This window comes from Prorops nasuta, unplaced genomic scaffold (assembly GCF_024137725.1).
Source record: "Prorops nasuta isolate Cenicafe-Biocafe unplaced genomic scaffold, Cenicafe_Pnas_1.2 PNAS00018, whole genome shotgun sequence".
In the NCBI taxonomy this organism is placed as follows: domain Eukaryota; kingdom Metazoa; phylum Arthropoda; class Insecta; order Hymenoptera; family Bethylidae; genus Prorops; species Prorops nasuta.
Genome location: NW_027116815.1, coordinates 1,699,416 through 1,712,675, shown reverse-complemented (window position 1 = coordinate 1,712,675; position 13,260 = coordinate 1,699,416). Strand labels below are relative to the sequence as shown.

Here is a 13,260-nt window from a genome sequence, read left to right as displayed (position 1 = left end):
TATAGAGTACAGTGGAAAAGAAATGATTGGTAAATTAAGGAAAATCTGTATTGAAAAATTTTAAATGGAATTTCTATCCTATTAAGAGATGGGAAGTAGGTGTAATTAATTATCGATCCAGCCACATTGCTTCCATATAAACGAAGATTCAATTTCACCGATTCCTCTTGGCTCTCCCCACCCATCCCAGCTCTCTTCCTCCTCTTAATTGATTATTCTCTTCTCGCATAGAAAACCGAGTAAACTCGTCTGAAACTTGTCCGCAACATATGACACAGGGTTTGTTTCGTGATAATTTGTGGTGTTGCCGTACACACCGATAAGCCGGAAATTTGTCAGCCCAGACAAAACTTCATAGCCAGACACTTGGACGAGCAAATTTATATATAATTAATTCAGCTTTTGTTTCTAGGAGGGAATGCTGAATTAAACGGTGGAAAATTGGGACAACTATGATTTAATTTGCTCCGAGTGAGCCGAGAGAGGATGCGGATATCGAAAAATGATAATAAGTTGCGGCATTCCAAAGATGGATCTGAATATGATGACTCTGCTGCAGTGGAGCGTGAAAGATTAAACTAATGTCGTATAGCGCAGCAGCAGAGATTAATTTCGAATGTAACAAATTGAAGAACTTTGGTTCGATGCTTATGCGAATCTCCCCGTGTTTACAGCTTAATAAGTAGCGAGAGGCTGAAGAATTTATGTAAACATTGTTGCATTGAAAAATATTTACTTTCATTTAAATAAATATTGTTGCAAAAGGTACTATTGAGATATATATTTCAGTGACAATATTTTCAGTAATATATATTTAAATAAATATTTTCTTTACGTCTCTGTAAACATTTGGGTCAAATATTTGTTTTTGAATGCAGAAGGAGCGAAGGATTTCCAAATAAAATGTTAATTATTTTAAGCGCTCCTGTTTCTTGTTCTTAACAAGATAATCATAAGATGGAAAAAAATGAGAAAAAAAGCACTGCAGGTTCCTTCTATTTTGGGGAAACAATGTTTTTTGATAAAGTTGTTTCGTAAGGGAATTTCATTAGTATTACGATAGCCATTTAAAGTTTGCATAATAGTTACGATAAGGATGATGCAGGTGCGTAAACATGTCTAGTGGCAGGGGGGGGGGGGGGAGGAAGACTAGCGAAAAGGGAGGACAAATTGGGATCGCGTGGTCGCCGATGAAACGCGGCTGCATGGCCGGTAAACTTTTGCAATATCTGTTGCTAACTTCCTATCGCAGAAAGCATGCGAAAGTTTTTAGCCGTTTATAGCTTCTTAACCTCGGACTTTCCGTGGCCGCCTTTGCGTATTCGAAAACTTACTAATATTTGAAATTAAAACTATATAAGTACAAGCAAACTACTATCCCGAGTTACTCCCCGAAGCCTCGCATCCGTGGCGTTATAATTCGGGAAAATTACGATCTTACCGAAGTATCGTGACAAGCCACGATTGCTATAAATTTTTAAATGGATGGAGCTCGATGCTGAGTTTTATAGATTGGAACGTTAAAAAATATGGAACGTTCTTGGTGGTACAATTTTGGTTTTAGTGGAATTGTTTTTACGAGATGGTTGCTGAGTTGTTCCCGCCAAAACTTTATGCCGTAACGGTGCGCGCGTGGTGTGCTGGTGCTATTAAATGGAAGCTTCGCTGTTAGCGCAACTTCCGAATTCCGCCGCTAGACGTCGCATGGCCGTTACTCGTTTCTCGCTAGCAAAATTAGTGTTGGATAGGCTCATAAGGGCGGTCGAAGCGAAGAGAAGCATACTTACCTGGCGCAGAGGTTACCGTGATCATGAAGGCGGTTCCTCCAGGGCGAGGCTCTTCCATTGCACTTCGGTTGAGCTGACCCTTGCGAATATCCCTAATGTGGATATCTCGGGCGTACAATTTTTGATAGTCGGGACTGCGTTCGCGCTATCCCGGACAATTATTATAAACATAAATTTCTTTTAGTTTTATTGATAAAGAATATTAATTTATTCTTAACCAGCGAAGAGCTATCTTTTCTTAAAGATGCGATGCTGCAGATTGCCTGCACAGGCTGCATATTGAGTCAGTGGAATAATGCGTCTGGCTTTGCGGGTATAGGCAAATGGAACACGTTTAGACTGTATCTTGTCACTGTCGTGTTGTCACATACCGTGTTCGTGTCCTTCTCAATATAGCTGCCACGCACGGGGCACGTTACTTCACAATCTACATGCCGTGTAAATGTATAATTCCGTCTTAAAGAGGATAAGGACTGTGTTTTCTGAGCAATTTTATTATTTTATTAGAGGTCGCTTTTACCCTTTAATTTGTTATTACTAATTATACAGGGTGAGGTACTTAAGCCGCCCCGGAATACGAATGCAGAAAGAGAGGCGTATCTCTTTAACTAAGAAAAATATTCAATTTTTGCATAGGACATTTTCAAAGCCTCTTGTTATTTGTTTCAGAGGGGTCCTATGCAAAAATTGAATATCTTTTAGAGTTAAAAAGATACGCGCCTTTCTGTATCTATATTCTGGGGCGGCTTAAGTGCCTCACATGTATAGTTTCATATTCTGCAGCAAGTAAGCTTTAGCATTTATCCTAACAATCATTTCTTTTCTAATATATTGAGCTGTTTTTTATGGAGAAAGTTAATAATAAATAAAAGCTGATAAAAATAGCTTATATAACGAACTGTTATTTTTTTTTAAATAACAGAGAACGAATGGTGAGAGATTAGTGGTTGAAATAATTCACAGGTAAATCGGGCTATTATAAAAAAGACGTATAGTTGGTAGTTGGTACATGTGCTCATAAGGCAGTGGCTAGTCGGGCAGGTGAGAGTGGGGATGGGGTGCGCACGCGAATCGAGGATACACAGAGAGGGTAAGGACGAAGGGTGAGAGAGCCACATACCGTAGCCTCGGAGAAGTGCAGTTAGTCGGATTCCGACCCTATCGTCGTACAGGTGCTTCAGACCCTCGGTACCATTTCAAAATTCCCGTAAAACCTCCCTTACCGAAACTACTCAGAGACTAACGTTAAAAAAAATATGCTTAAAAAAAGCAAATGAAAATTCGTACAAACTGTCGTAATAAAGTGTTAACATATCTCGCGATTAAAATGAAATTTCGTTGGGTGTCTGGAATGGCAGAATGAGTGATTCGAATTTGCCAGAGTGTGCTTTTGGAGAAATGACGCTGGAATGAGAGAGGGAGTAATGGTTAAGGGTGAAACGATCCTCTCCTGCAATTTCTCGTCTCGAATCACGAGGATCCAGCACGTGTTACATATCTGCCGCAGCGTTTGTAACTTTAATGGTGATTAAGATAAAACGTCGCATTACCGAGCTACATCAAACTGGACGGTGAAGTGAAATTCTTCAAAAATTAAATTCTTCTCTCTTAATTACCCTGGAAAGAAAAAGAAGAAAAACTTAGGAGAACGTAATATTAAAAATTGCGAATCTCAGTTCAGTTGACATCAAAGTATGAGAAATTGTTTCATTTCCATCCAAATTCTCATTTCGTCTTATCGTTTCGAACGGATGGGAAGTTTAACGCTCTAACGGTGTTATTAGCAAGTTTATTCGGGACAGAAGGGAACAATTGCTTTGTATTGGTGTTTCATACGATCAAGGTCAAGGTGGAGGTCGTCTATTGAAATAGAAAAGATGACGGGGTCGAGAGTAAATTTGGCTGCTTTGACGATTCTTTGGGTAGCCGATTTGGCCAGTGCTGGAAGCTGCAGCACCGCGAAACTCTGCTGCCAAGGTAGGGACTCTGGCTGTGTTATTCAAAAGGAGTCGCCGAACGCCATAATCGAAAGCCCCAAGGACAAGCCCTGTTACTGTGACCATGCTTGTTTGAAACTTGCCGATTGCTGCGACGATTTCCGCCAAACCTGTGGTGGTTAGTCACACGCTTAATTACCAATTCTATTCTCCCAGCTGTGTATCCCTCTGTCTCTATCACCAATAAATCCAAATAAATTCTTCATTTAAAAACCTCTCCAATTTACAAAGATTTTTTCTATTGTTTTTACGCTGGATATTAAATGTCCACTCAATTTTAAATGATTCGAAATTATTTTATCGAATGATATTTATCATTGGGTTAGCTTTGGGGAATAGAATTGAATCGGGCACCAAGTGTTTGGAAAAATTAATGAATAAGGTTACTTTGATTGATAGTAACTGATTGTGCCGTTGGTGAATGGGGCAGCTGGTCGATATGTGATAACGGATGCGGTAGCGGTACTCAAAAACGCAGTCGTTCTGTTCTGGTGGAGGAGAAAAATGGAGGAAAACATTGTCCTCGTCTGAATCAAGTAAGGCCTTGCCGAAGTTTTGCTTCGTGTCGACCTGGACTTCGTCCCTTCTACCACAACAAGAGTGAGTGTTTTTATCTTGCAAAAAACTTCAACTTTGTCTTCAAACCCTTCTCCCTGCCTTTATATTAGAACTGCTTGATTCGATTGGTCACAATCGTGTTGCTCTTCTCCAAACAAACCAAATTTCTGTCTTTCTAGGTATCGCTATTCTGTCATTTGTACCAGTTGTGGTAAACTCTACGAGTATCGATCTGAAAGAATCGCAATCCCGTAGCAGGTATATATACGACAATTCTTTCACGACATTATCGTTATATAGAAAACGTTTTGTCAATTTTTTTGCAATTTCTGTACTAATAATTCTACCTGTATATATATATATATATATATATGTATATACCATCGTGCTGAAACTTGTTTTGTATTGATTGCAGCACTTGCATCACATTCACAATCGTTCGAACTTCAAGGTCTTGTGGAAAGTTGTCGAGTCCGTTAATGGAAGGTGAGAAGATCGATAATAATCATGCGTGTCGCACTGGAAACACGTTGACGTTGAAAATGATAAAAATGAAAGAGTTAAATGGATTTATGGAATAAAAATGAGGAAATTTGATTAGGTTCGCAGGTTTGCGTGCAACACGGTGATTCTTTCGAGGAACTACCTGGTTTGGGCAGATGGAGGATGTCAGGATCCGAGCTGGATTGCCATGGAAAATGGATCGGTGATCCCAACGTTCGGATCGACTGTGCAGATACGACGTGCAGTTTTTTGCCACGAATGACGAGCTCGTCGCAGAGGAAACGCAGGAGCCTCGACGGCCAGGTTCATCAGTTCCGGACGAGCGGAAGTGGCAGGAGAGCGAGGACGAGAAGACGCGGTAGGAGAAGGATCCTGTCGGGACCAAGCTGGTGAAATTTCACCGAAAACCCTTTCCACATAAATGAGTCTACATGCAAATAAAAAGCTAGCTTATAAGTTCACATCCCATCTCTCCTCAGAAACACAGAAACAAAAACATACGAATAAAAACCCAACTAGTTTTCAACAAATCGTCCGAGAGCCGAAAAATTTACCGATAAACGAGAAATGGAATATAGTGGATCCGACGAAATTCTTTCCAGTGCAAAAAATAGATGAGGCTGATTCTGTGAGTGATAGTGGCTTACGATAATCCAATGTGCGAAAAATGAGAATGAAAATGTGCGTTTAACTCCTATTTAAAAACTGAGTAAAGTTTATCGCCTCTATAATGGATGTTACGAGTTGGAATATCAATAAAATTTTAATGCGAGAGGTCCACGCTATTTTCGCGAAATTGGCTACGATTGAACGGAAATGAATCTACGATCTTTGTGTTTAGCAGATTAAAAAACACTCTTCCTTTTCTAATGTAATATAAGATGAATAAATATTCTCGTTTGTAATTATGGTGTTTTTCAAGAAATCCCTATGATAAGCTCCTGAATTCCTATATATATAGAATAATCATTAATCGGTAACATCGATCAACGTTAATCTCTATACATTTTTCTTCCAAACCTCAAACTATCTTTATCGACGACCCAGTTTTAGCTTTGAATATCGAAGACAGAAGAACATAACCGCGGTTACGCTGATAGCACTCGTGCTATCCTTGTGGGAGAACCGCGAAGTTTCCTCGAAAAACAGGAAGAGGTTTTGGTTTTTCGGTGTGGATTGAAAATGTGACTATGCGAGAGATGGAGAAGAGCGTGAATTTACACTTCCGCAGAGCGGATTTTGCGGTAAACTTCCGGCACCCCCGTCACTTTATCGGCCATCGTCGTCGGTCGCGAGTTTCTTATATAAACCGATTCAGCTCCGTTTGCGATCCACATTCGTCCAAGTGCGCCTGTATCCTCTCGTTCAAACGTGTCTTTGCTCGAAAATCTAATATCTCGCTCTCGATTCTATCGAACGCTGAATAATCGGTCCGCTTGAAAAAGTGTTATAAAAACAAATACTTCCCAACTTTATCGAACGAGTCGTGCAAAATGTCTGGAAACAGCGACATACTTTATTTGTTCGATCGGCCAGCGGAACCTGTTTACATTCCGAAAGGGGACAAAAAAGTGGCGTTCGACATTCCTGCCGATTATTTGGTAAGTAGGAAGGACTCGGGGTTGAGAGATAAATATATATATATATAATGACTCGACTGTGGTAGTAGAGCTCGAAAGACTTGGATAAAATTCACGACAGTATTGGCTTATCGTTTTATTCTTGCACGTTTAGCCCGATAGATATAAAGCCGTCGCTCCTCAAGTGCTGACCCGATTCAACGACGGAATCGACGAGAAAATTTCAGTGAAACAGATCAGCCTGCCGGATCTTACCGTGCCGATGCAATTGGGACGCCGCGACCCCTTCTCCCTCTTCATCCCCAAGCACCGGAAAATCGCTGCACGATTGATCGACATCTTCATGGGTGCGTCCCGAGGAATCTCGACTCGCTCCACATTTTTCCTCCATAAACCGGATCGACGTTGAAAAACAAATTTTCGCAATTTTCCAGGAATGAGGACGTACGACGATTTCCTATCGGTGGCAGTGTACTGCAGGGACCGTTTGAACCCGAATATGTTCATCTACGCTTTGTCAGTGGCGATTTTGCACCGACCGGACACGAAGAATTTGCCGATACCGCCGTTGGCCGAGGTTTTTCCGGACAAATACGTGGACAGTGGGATCTTCGCCAGGGCGAAGGAAGAGGCCAACGTGGTACCAGCTGGTTCGAGGGTAACTCTGCTGGATCTTTAGATTTATTTGATTATCCTATGGGAATTCTTAATCAACGTGACGTCACGCTTCAGCTACCGATCGAGATTCCACGCGATTACACCGCTTCGGATCTGGACGAGGAGCACCGAGTGGCCTATTGGCGCGAAGATCTGGGGATCAATCTCCATCATTGGCATTGGCATTTGGTTTATCCGTTCGAGACTGACATCAGAATCGTCAACAAGGACAGACGAGGCGAGCTGTTCTACTATATGCACCAGCAAATCATGGCCAGGTAGGTCATTAACCTCGATCGATGATACGCCACTTTAGCTATCCCTGTGTCTGACTACAATCGGACCTAGTACATACGATATACCCCTTTGACCGTGCTACGACCACTTTCGAGCAATACTCGGTAAACCCACTTTTAACCCAATCTCTTCGATCCATCCATCCATCCATCCACTGATTAATCCCTTTATCTCTTTCCTCAGTTTCTCCTGTATCAGCAACAAAACTCTCTCTCTCTCTCTCTCTCTCTCTCTCCTCCTTCTCAATATTTTTCATTACCGTTTACTCGTACTTTCGACAATTATTTCTCCTCCGCGTTTCCCACACTCGATTTCAGCACTTCCAGTTTAATTCCCTGGAATAGAGGTTTTTGCGAAAAGCGCCTCTCGCCTCGGTCGGATTCTATGATTCATTGAATATCCCACACCCGACCAGTCGGCGTACCATCGCAGGCTTTTTTCGCAGCTTCTTCCTATAGCCAGGTCCCGTGATTCATGGGACCAAGAAGGAATTTCGTGGATCAGCTTTGATCGATGTTCCCAGATACAATTGCGAGCGTTTGTGCAACCATTTGGGTCGCGTGAAGCGATTGATAAATTGGCGGGAGCCAATGCCCGAGGGTTACTTCCCGAAGCTGGATTCGCTCGTGGCGAGTCGCACGTGGCCATCGCGTCCAGCCAATTCGATCCTGAAGGACGTCAGTCGACAAGTGGACCAGCTGGACTTTGACCTGCAGGATCTGGAAAGATGGCGGGACCGGATTTACGAGGCGATTCACACCGGAGTGGTGACGGACATACGTGGAAACAGGATCAATCTGACCGAGAAGAACGGTATAGATGTCCTTGGAAACATCATGGAAGCCAGCATTTTAACGCCCAACCCGAATATCTACGGTGACCTTCACAATCTTGGTCACGTGGCCATTTCCTTCTGCCATGACCCAGATCATCGATACTTGGTACTCGAATGAATTATTATTAATTTCGCTTGATATATACTCGTTCTTAATTAAAAGCTATAAAATTATGTCTATATATACATATATATAGACACTGTACTACATCCACTTCAATTATGATTCATAATTGATCGCATGTGAACTAGATTCTTCCATAAATCTTCTACGACTTCGTCGTTATGAAAATTAATGAAATTGTCGTTGAGGTTGACACGATCGATCCACTTCTTCTTTCAACAGGAATCGTTCGGTGTCATGGGCGATTCCGCCACAGCAATGAGGGATCCAATTTTCTACAGATGGCACGCGTTCGTCGACGACGTTTTCCAGGAACACAAGAACACGCTTCCGGAGTACCAAGTGCAACAGGTAACAAGACTGGGAGGTTGCCACGCGCTCCATGAATAATTAAGACGGGGGAGAATTGGTGATTTTATCGCTATGTTACAGCTCAACTTCCCTAACGTGGAAATCGCCGACGTTCGCTTGACGACTCAAGGTCAACAGAACAACGTCCTTTCGACCTTCTGGTCGAAGAGCGACGTGGACTTGTCGCGTGGGCTGGACTTTACACCACGTGGCGCAGTTCTCGCGAGATTCACGCATTTGAACCACGCCGAATTCTCGTACAAAATTGTGGTGAACAATCGCAACAGCCAACCGCGCAGAGGAACCGTGAGGATCTTCATTGGTCCAAAGCAGGACGAGAGGGGACTACCGTTCACCTTCAGACAGCAAAAGAATCTCATGATCGAAATGGACAAGTTCACAGTGAACCGTTAGTCGTTCCTTTTATTATGCTTTTAAATTATTGGGTGTATATTAGCTAGGTCATAGTTCACAGTGGGTCGATGCAAAGCGTACCGAGAATTCGCAGTAACTAATATTTATTAAGTATAAGGATGTAGAAGGTCAATGACCTTTGTGAGTCGTAGTTACGATTTTTCTTCTTATTCATCGATTTTCCCAATTAGAGACACTGCCTTTTACGTCACGCGGTGGTGTTTTCACGAGATTCATAGATTTGAACCACGATAGACGATTTCTCGTGGATCATAGTAGCGAAAAATCCTATTAACTTGCAACTTAGGGGAACTTTGTTAATTTTCACTGTTCTGAAATAAGACGAGGATTACCTTTCACCTTCACACACAGGAAAAGAATCTCATGATTGAAAGCAACCTAGTCGCAGTGTACCGTTGGTCATTTTTTTATCACATATTTAAGGACCAATGCGTGGGTTACGACCCTAACTCGCCGTGTGTGTACAGCGAGGTCAAAGTTCATCGTGGTTCGATCAATGTAAAGCGTACCGAGAATTCGTAGTAACTAATTTCTATTACGTATAGGCATATGCAAGGTCAATGGTCTCTATATATACCCCTTGTGCAGTTATGATTCTCCCAACTAAATTGCTTTCGGGGAGTTAGGGACAGCCTTTCGCGTGTCACGTGGAGCAGATTTCGCGGTATGCACTCATTTCCACACCACCACGTATTCTCGTATGACCATAATAAAGAGAAACCGTGGCAATCTGCCACTTGGGGACACCATATGTCAGTTTTTACAGTTCTAAAATGAGACGATAGAAGATACGGTTCATCTTAATTCATATAGCAGAAGAATCTCCTGATAAAAATGAATAAATACACGGTGAACCATCATTCACCTCCTTCTTATTATACGTTTGAGGACCAGTGCGTGTGTCACGAGCCCAAGTCGTTATGCATAGCGAGGTCAAAGTTCATCGTGGATCGATTAATGCAAAGTGTACATATACCGAGAATTCATATAATGTCCAATTTCCATTGTTACGTATGGGGATATTATATAAGGTCGACAGTTTCTATATATGTATATGCGTAACAGTTAGGATTTTCGTAACTATATATAATCCTCGTGGGGAGTCAGGGACAGCAACTGGACTGGGATCAGGGAATGTTCGTAAATTTGCAGTTCGTCCGGGACAGAATACAATCGAGCGGAAGTCAAGCGAATCCTCGGTAACGATCCCCTTCGAGAGGACCTTCCGGAACCTGGACGAGAACCGGCCGATCGGAGGTGACACCCTCGAGCAATTCAACTTTTGCGGCTGCGGATGGCCCCAGCACATGCTAGTCCCTAAAGGATCCAAGGAGGGCTTCCCCATGGACCTCTTCGTCATGATATCTGATTACTCCGGTGATGCGGTGAGTCTTCTTTTTCCTCCCATTTCATTCTCAGAATAAACCCAGACCCGATAAGAACACCTAACCCTCCCACGTTCTTCCTCGGTTCACTCTATCCAAAACCCGATAAGCCAATTCCCTCCGCTAAATCACCATCTAATACTCTCCCTCTGCAACCGAATTATCATAGATACTTTTCAGATTGTACCCTTTATCCATTCATCCTTCGCTCATTACATTCAATTGAAAAAAAATTATGCAATTTAATCTCATTTTAGCATAATTTTTTTACGTTAATTCTTATTCCATTTCGAGGGACGTTTCACGATAATTCAACGTGATAATATCTTGCAGCGTTATATATTTATGATTTAATAGATTTTATTCGCTGTGTAAAATGTATAATATTGGTGAAAAATTAAAGGGGGGGGGGGGGGAGGAGGAGGTATCTCTGACAAACCGAGTGCTTTTTGGATTTTGCAAATCTGTTTTATCTGCAGTTATATTACATTATTTATATATAGTATCGCGAAGCCAATGAAAGGAGAGTATAAACAGCATAATTGTAATTTGCAATATCAACTCTGAACATTTTCGACACGGATATCCATAACACGGTAACGTTCGATTGGAATAATATATCGATTTGAGTAATAATGATCATGAAAAATGTTGGCATCGCATACAAGTTGTATGAATACGAGGTTTGATGACGTAGCTTTGTGATAAATTCGTAATAAACTGTTGGATTAGCAGGGTGAATAGAGAACGAAGAGGTTGATTTACAGCTGCGTACCTCGAGGAGAAGGGTGAATGTAGTGTATATATATGAAGAAAGGAAGGGAGGCAGGTTTGCAAATTGAGTTTATTTATGTTGCAATAATTTTTACGTGACGTCAGGTTGAACAGCCAGAATCGACTGGGTGCAAAGATGCATCGAGCTTCTGTGGACTGCGGGATCGTAAATATCCGGACTCTCGTTCCATGGGCTACCCATTCGATAGGCGACCTCGCGCTGGTGTCGACACGTTGACCCAATTCCTTACCGGAAACATGGGTGTTACTGAGATAAATATTCGCTTCGCGGACACCGTTCTACCAAGGACCAGATCCGGCAGTATGGGTAACACCCTTACTTTCAACTAAACCTGCCCCGATAATCCCTCGAACCCCTCTCAGCAAACTCACACTATATCCCAAAATCGCTTCCTCGCGAGAATCCAAAGAAACAATAATGTCAATTCGACTCTTACGACGTAATTCGTGGCATAAAAGAGGTCCAAATGCCACCAAAGTTTCGTTCGAGCATAATAGTCGTTATTCATAGTTTGATTTTGCTGAGTTTGTTGTGTCAATTATTGCCACGTGCTGACCTGGAAATCTGAAACGAGTTGAATTTTAGAACAAGTTTCACCATGAGTCAAGCAGGGTGTGATAAATGGTGGATTATAAGAGAACGCTTTCCTAACTGGACCTTCCTCTTCACGCTAATGTCATCAAACTTTTTATAGACGTTTAAGATATTACATAAGAAATCTGTATTTCGTTATATGTATACCAAAGAGCTGCAAATGTAAAAACCCCAAAAAAAGAAAAACGTAAATTAAATAAAATCTACTAGAAGAAACCACTTTGCTTTTTTTTACTAATTTATTACGCTATTATATATTATTCTCATAAATTAGCTTTGATAAGTCTAACAAATGGTGATACATTGCTAGAGAGAATTTTGATGATGAAGAATTATCATGGTACGAAGATTTATCCCAGGACCCCCGTTTTTCTTGATAAATTGGAGATTCACCCAAACTGCTCATCTTTCTCAAACACTTGATATAATCTTATTTCTGACTTGTATTTTTCATCATTCTTCGAGCTTTTTCATTAACATTTCCGACGTAAAGTTAGAATTTAAACTTGAAGAGGCGAGCTAAATTTTTGTTTTTGCTGTAATGAAAATTCCTGGCCTTTAATGAGACGCTCGTTGACTAATAAAAATTAATGGTCAGCGTTCCGGGAGGAAAGATTTGCTGCGGATAACGCAAGACCGAAGAAGAGTGGCGGTGCGAGATCGTTATTCCTCTATTATCCCGAAGAATCTCGGGGAATGTTCAGGATCTGCGCTAAAGTTGCTGAAAAAAATCGTTCTAAAAAAGGATCCAGCACGTCACGAGGGGAAAACGATTGAATAATGGAGCAAAGTTTGATTTATTATACGATAATCAATTTATTCCAGTACGTGTGCTCAGTTTTGTCAGGAAGCAAATGGGACTTTAGAAATCGAGTAGACTTAAAGTTGAAATGTTTCGGCTGTTTTTCGTCGGGGTGGATGGCGTACGTATACGTTTTCACGATGACGATGATGCATACATATATATATATATATATAGAAGATGTGCTCGAAGGGATTTTTATCGGAGCGTGTGGGAGTTAATCGGGGGAGTGGAGACGCGTCGGGGAAGTGGGCGTTTTGGCGAATGTAAATCATTCTTGGCTTCATCTCCGGTGCAGCCCGGCTAATCCGTCTCGGATCCCCCGAGGGGTCTCCTTGACGAGGTCGGAATGTCCTTTCTGTCGTACGTGAGACGCTAATCGGCAAACTTGGCGGGTCCGTTCAACGCTCCCTGCACATAGTTCATTGCAGACGGTGACATTGCACCGAACTTTGCCAATTTATCCTCGACCACCTCGACGAAAGCAATTATTGCGCGTGCCTATATTCAATAATCCCCACATTTTTACCACTTTTCATCCCCTCGCGGGATGAGCAA

At 41.8% G+C, this 13,260-nt stretch overlaps 2 protein-coding genes and 1 non-coding gene across 3 annotated transcripts; all 3 read left to right on the top strand.

Annotated features, from left to right (window-relative positions):
* The first annotated feature begins 1,779 nt into the window (after nt 1-1,779).
* LOC136780323 (U1 spliceosomal RNA) lies at nt 1,780-1,941 on the top strand. Its single transcript, XR_010823749.1, has one exon. It is a non-coding gene; the product is annotated as a U1 spliceosomal RNA (small nuclear RNA).
* A 929-nt stretch (nt 1,942-2,870) lies between these two features.
* On the top strand, nt 2,871-5,738 carry vex (somatomedin B and thrombospondin type 1 domain containing protein vexed). The gene is made up of 5 exons (XM_066738094.1): nt 2,871-3,902; nt 4,184-4,384; nt 4,522-4,600; nt 4,758-4,828; nt 4,944-5,738. Exons 1-5 carry the CDS (start codon nt 3,665-3,667, stop codon nt 5,237-5,239), a joined length of 885 nt encoding a protein of 294 aa, XP_066594191.1. The 5' UTR covers nt 2,871-3,664; the 3' UTR covers nt 5,240-5,738.
* A 381-nt stretch (nt 5,739-6,119) lies between these two features.
* On the top strand, nt 6,120-12,081 carry PPO2 (Prophenoloxidase 2). The gene is made up of 9 exons (XM_066738092.1): nt 6,120-6,447; nt 6,581-6,773; nt 6,861-7,084; nt 7,159-7,361; nt 7,904-8,321; nt 8,562-8,690; nt 8,772-9,099; nt 10,278-10,510; nt 11,390-12,081. The coding sequence occupies exons 1-9, from the start codon at nt 6,340-6,342 to the stop codon at nt 11,633-11,635; spliced, it is 2,082 nt and encodes a 693-aa protein (XP_066594189.1). The 5' UTR covers nt 6,120-6,339; the 3' UTR covers nt 11,636-12,081.
* Nucleotides 12,082-13,260: the final 1,179 nt, after the last annotated feature.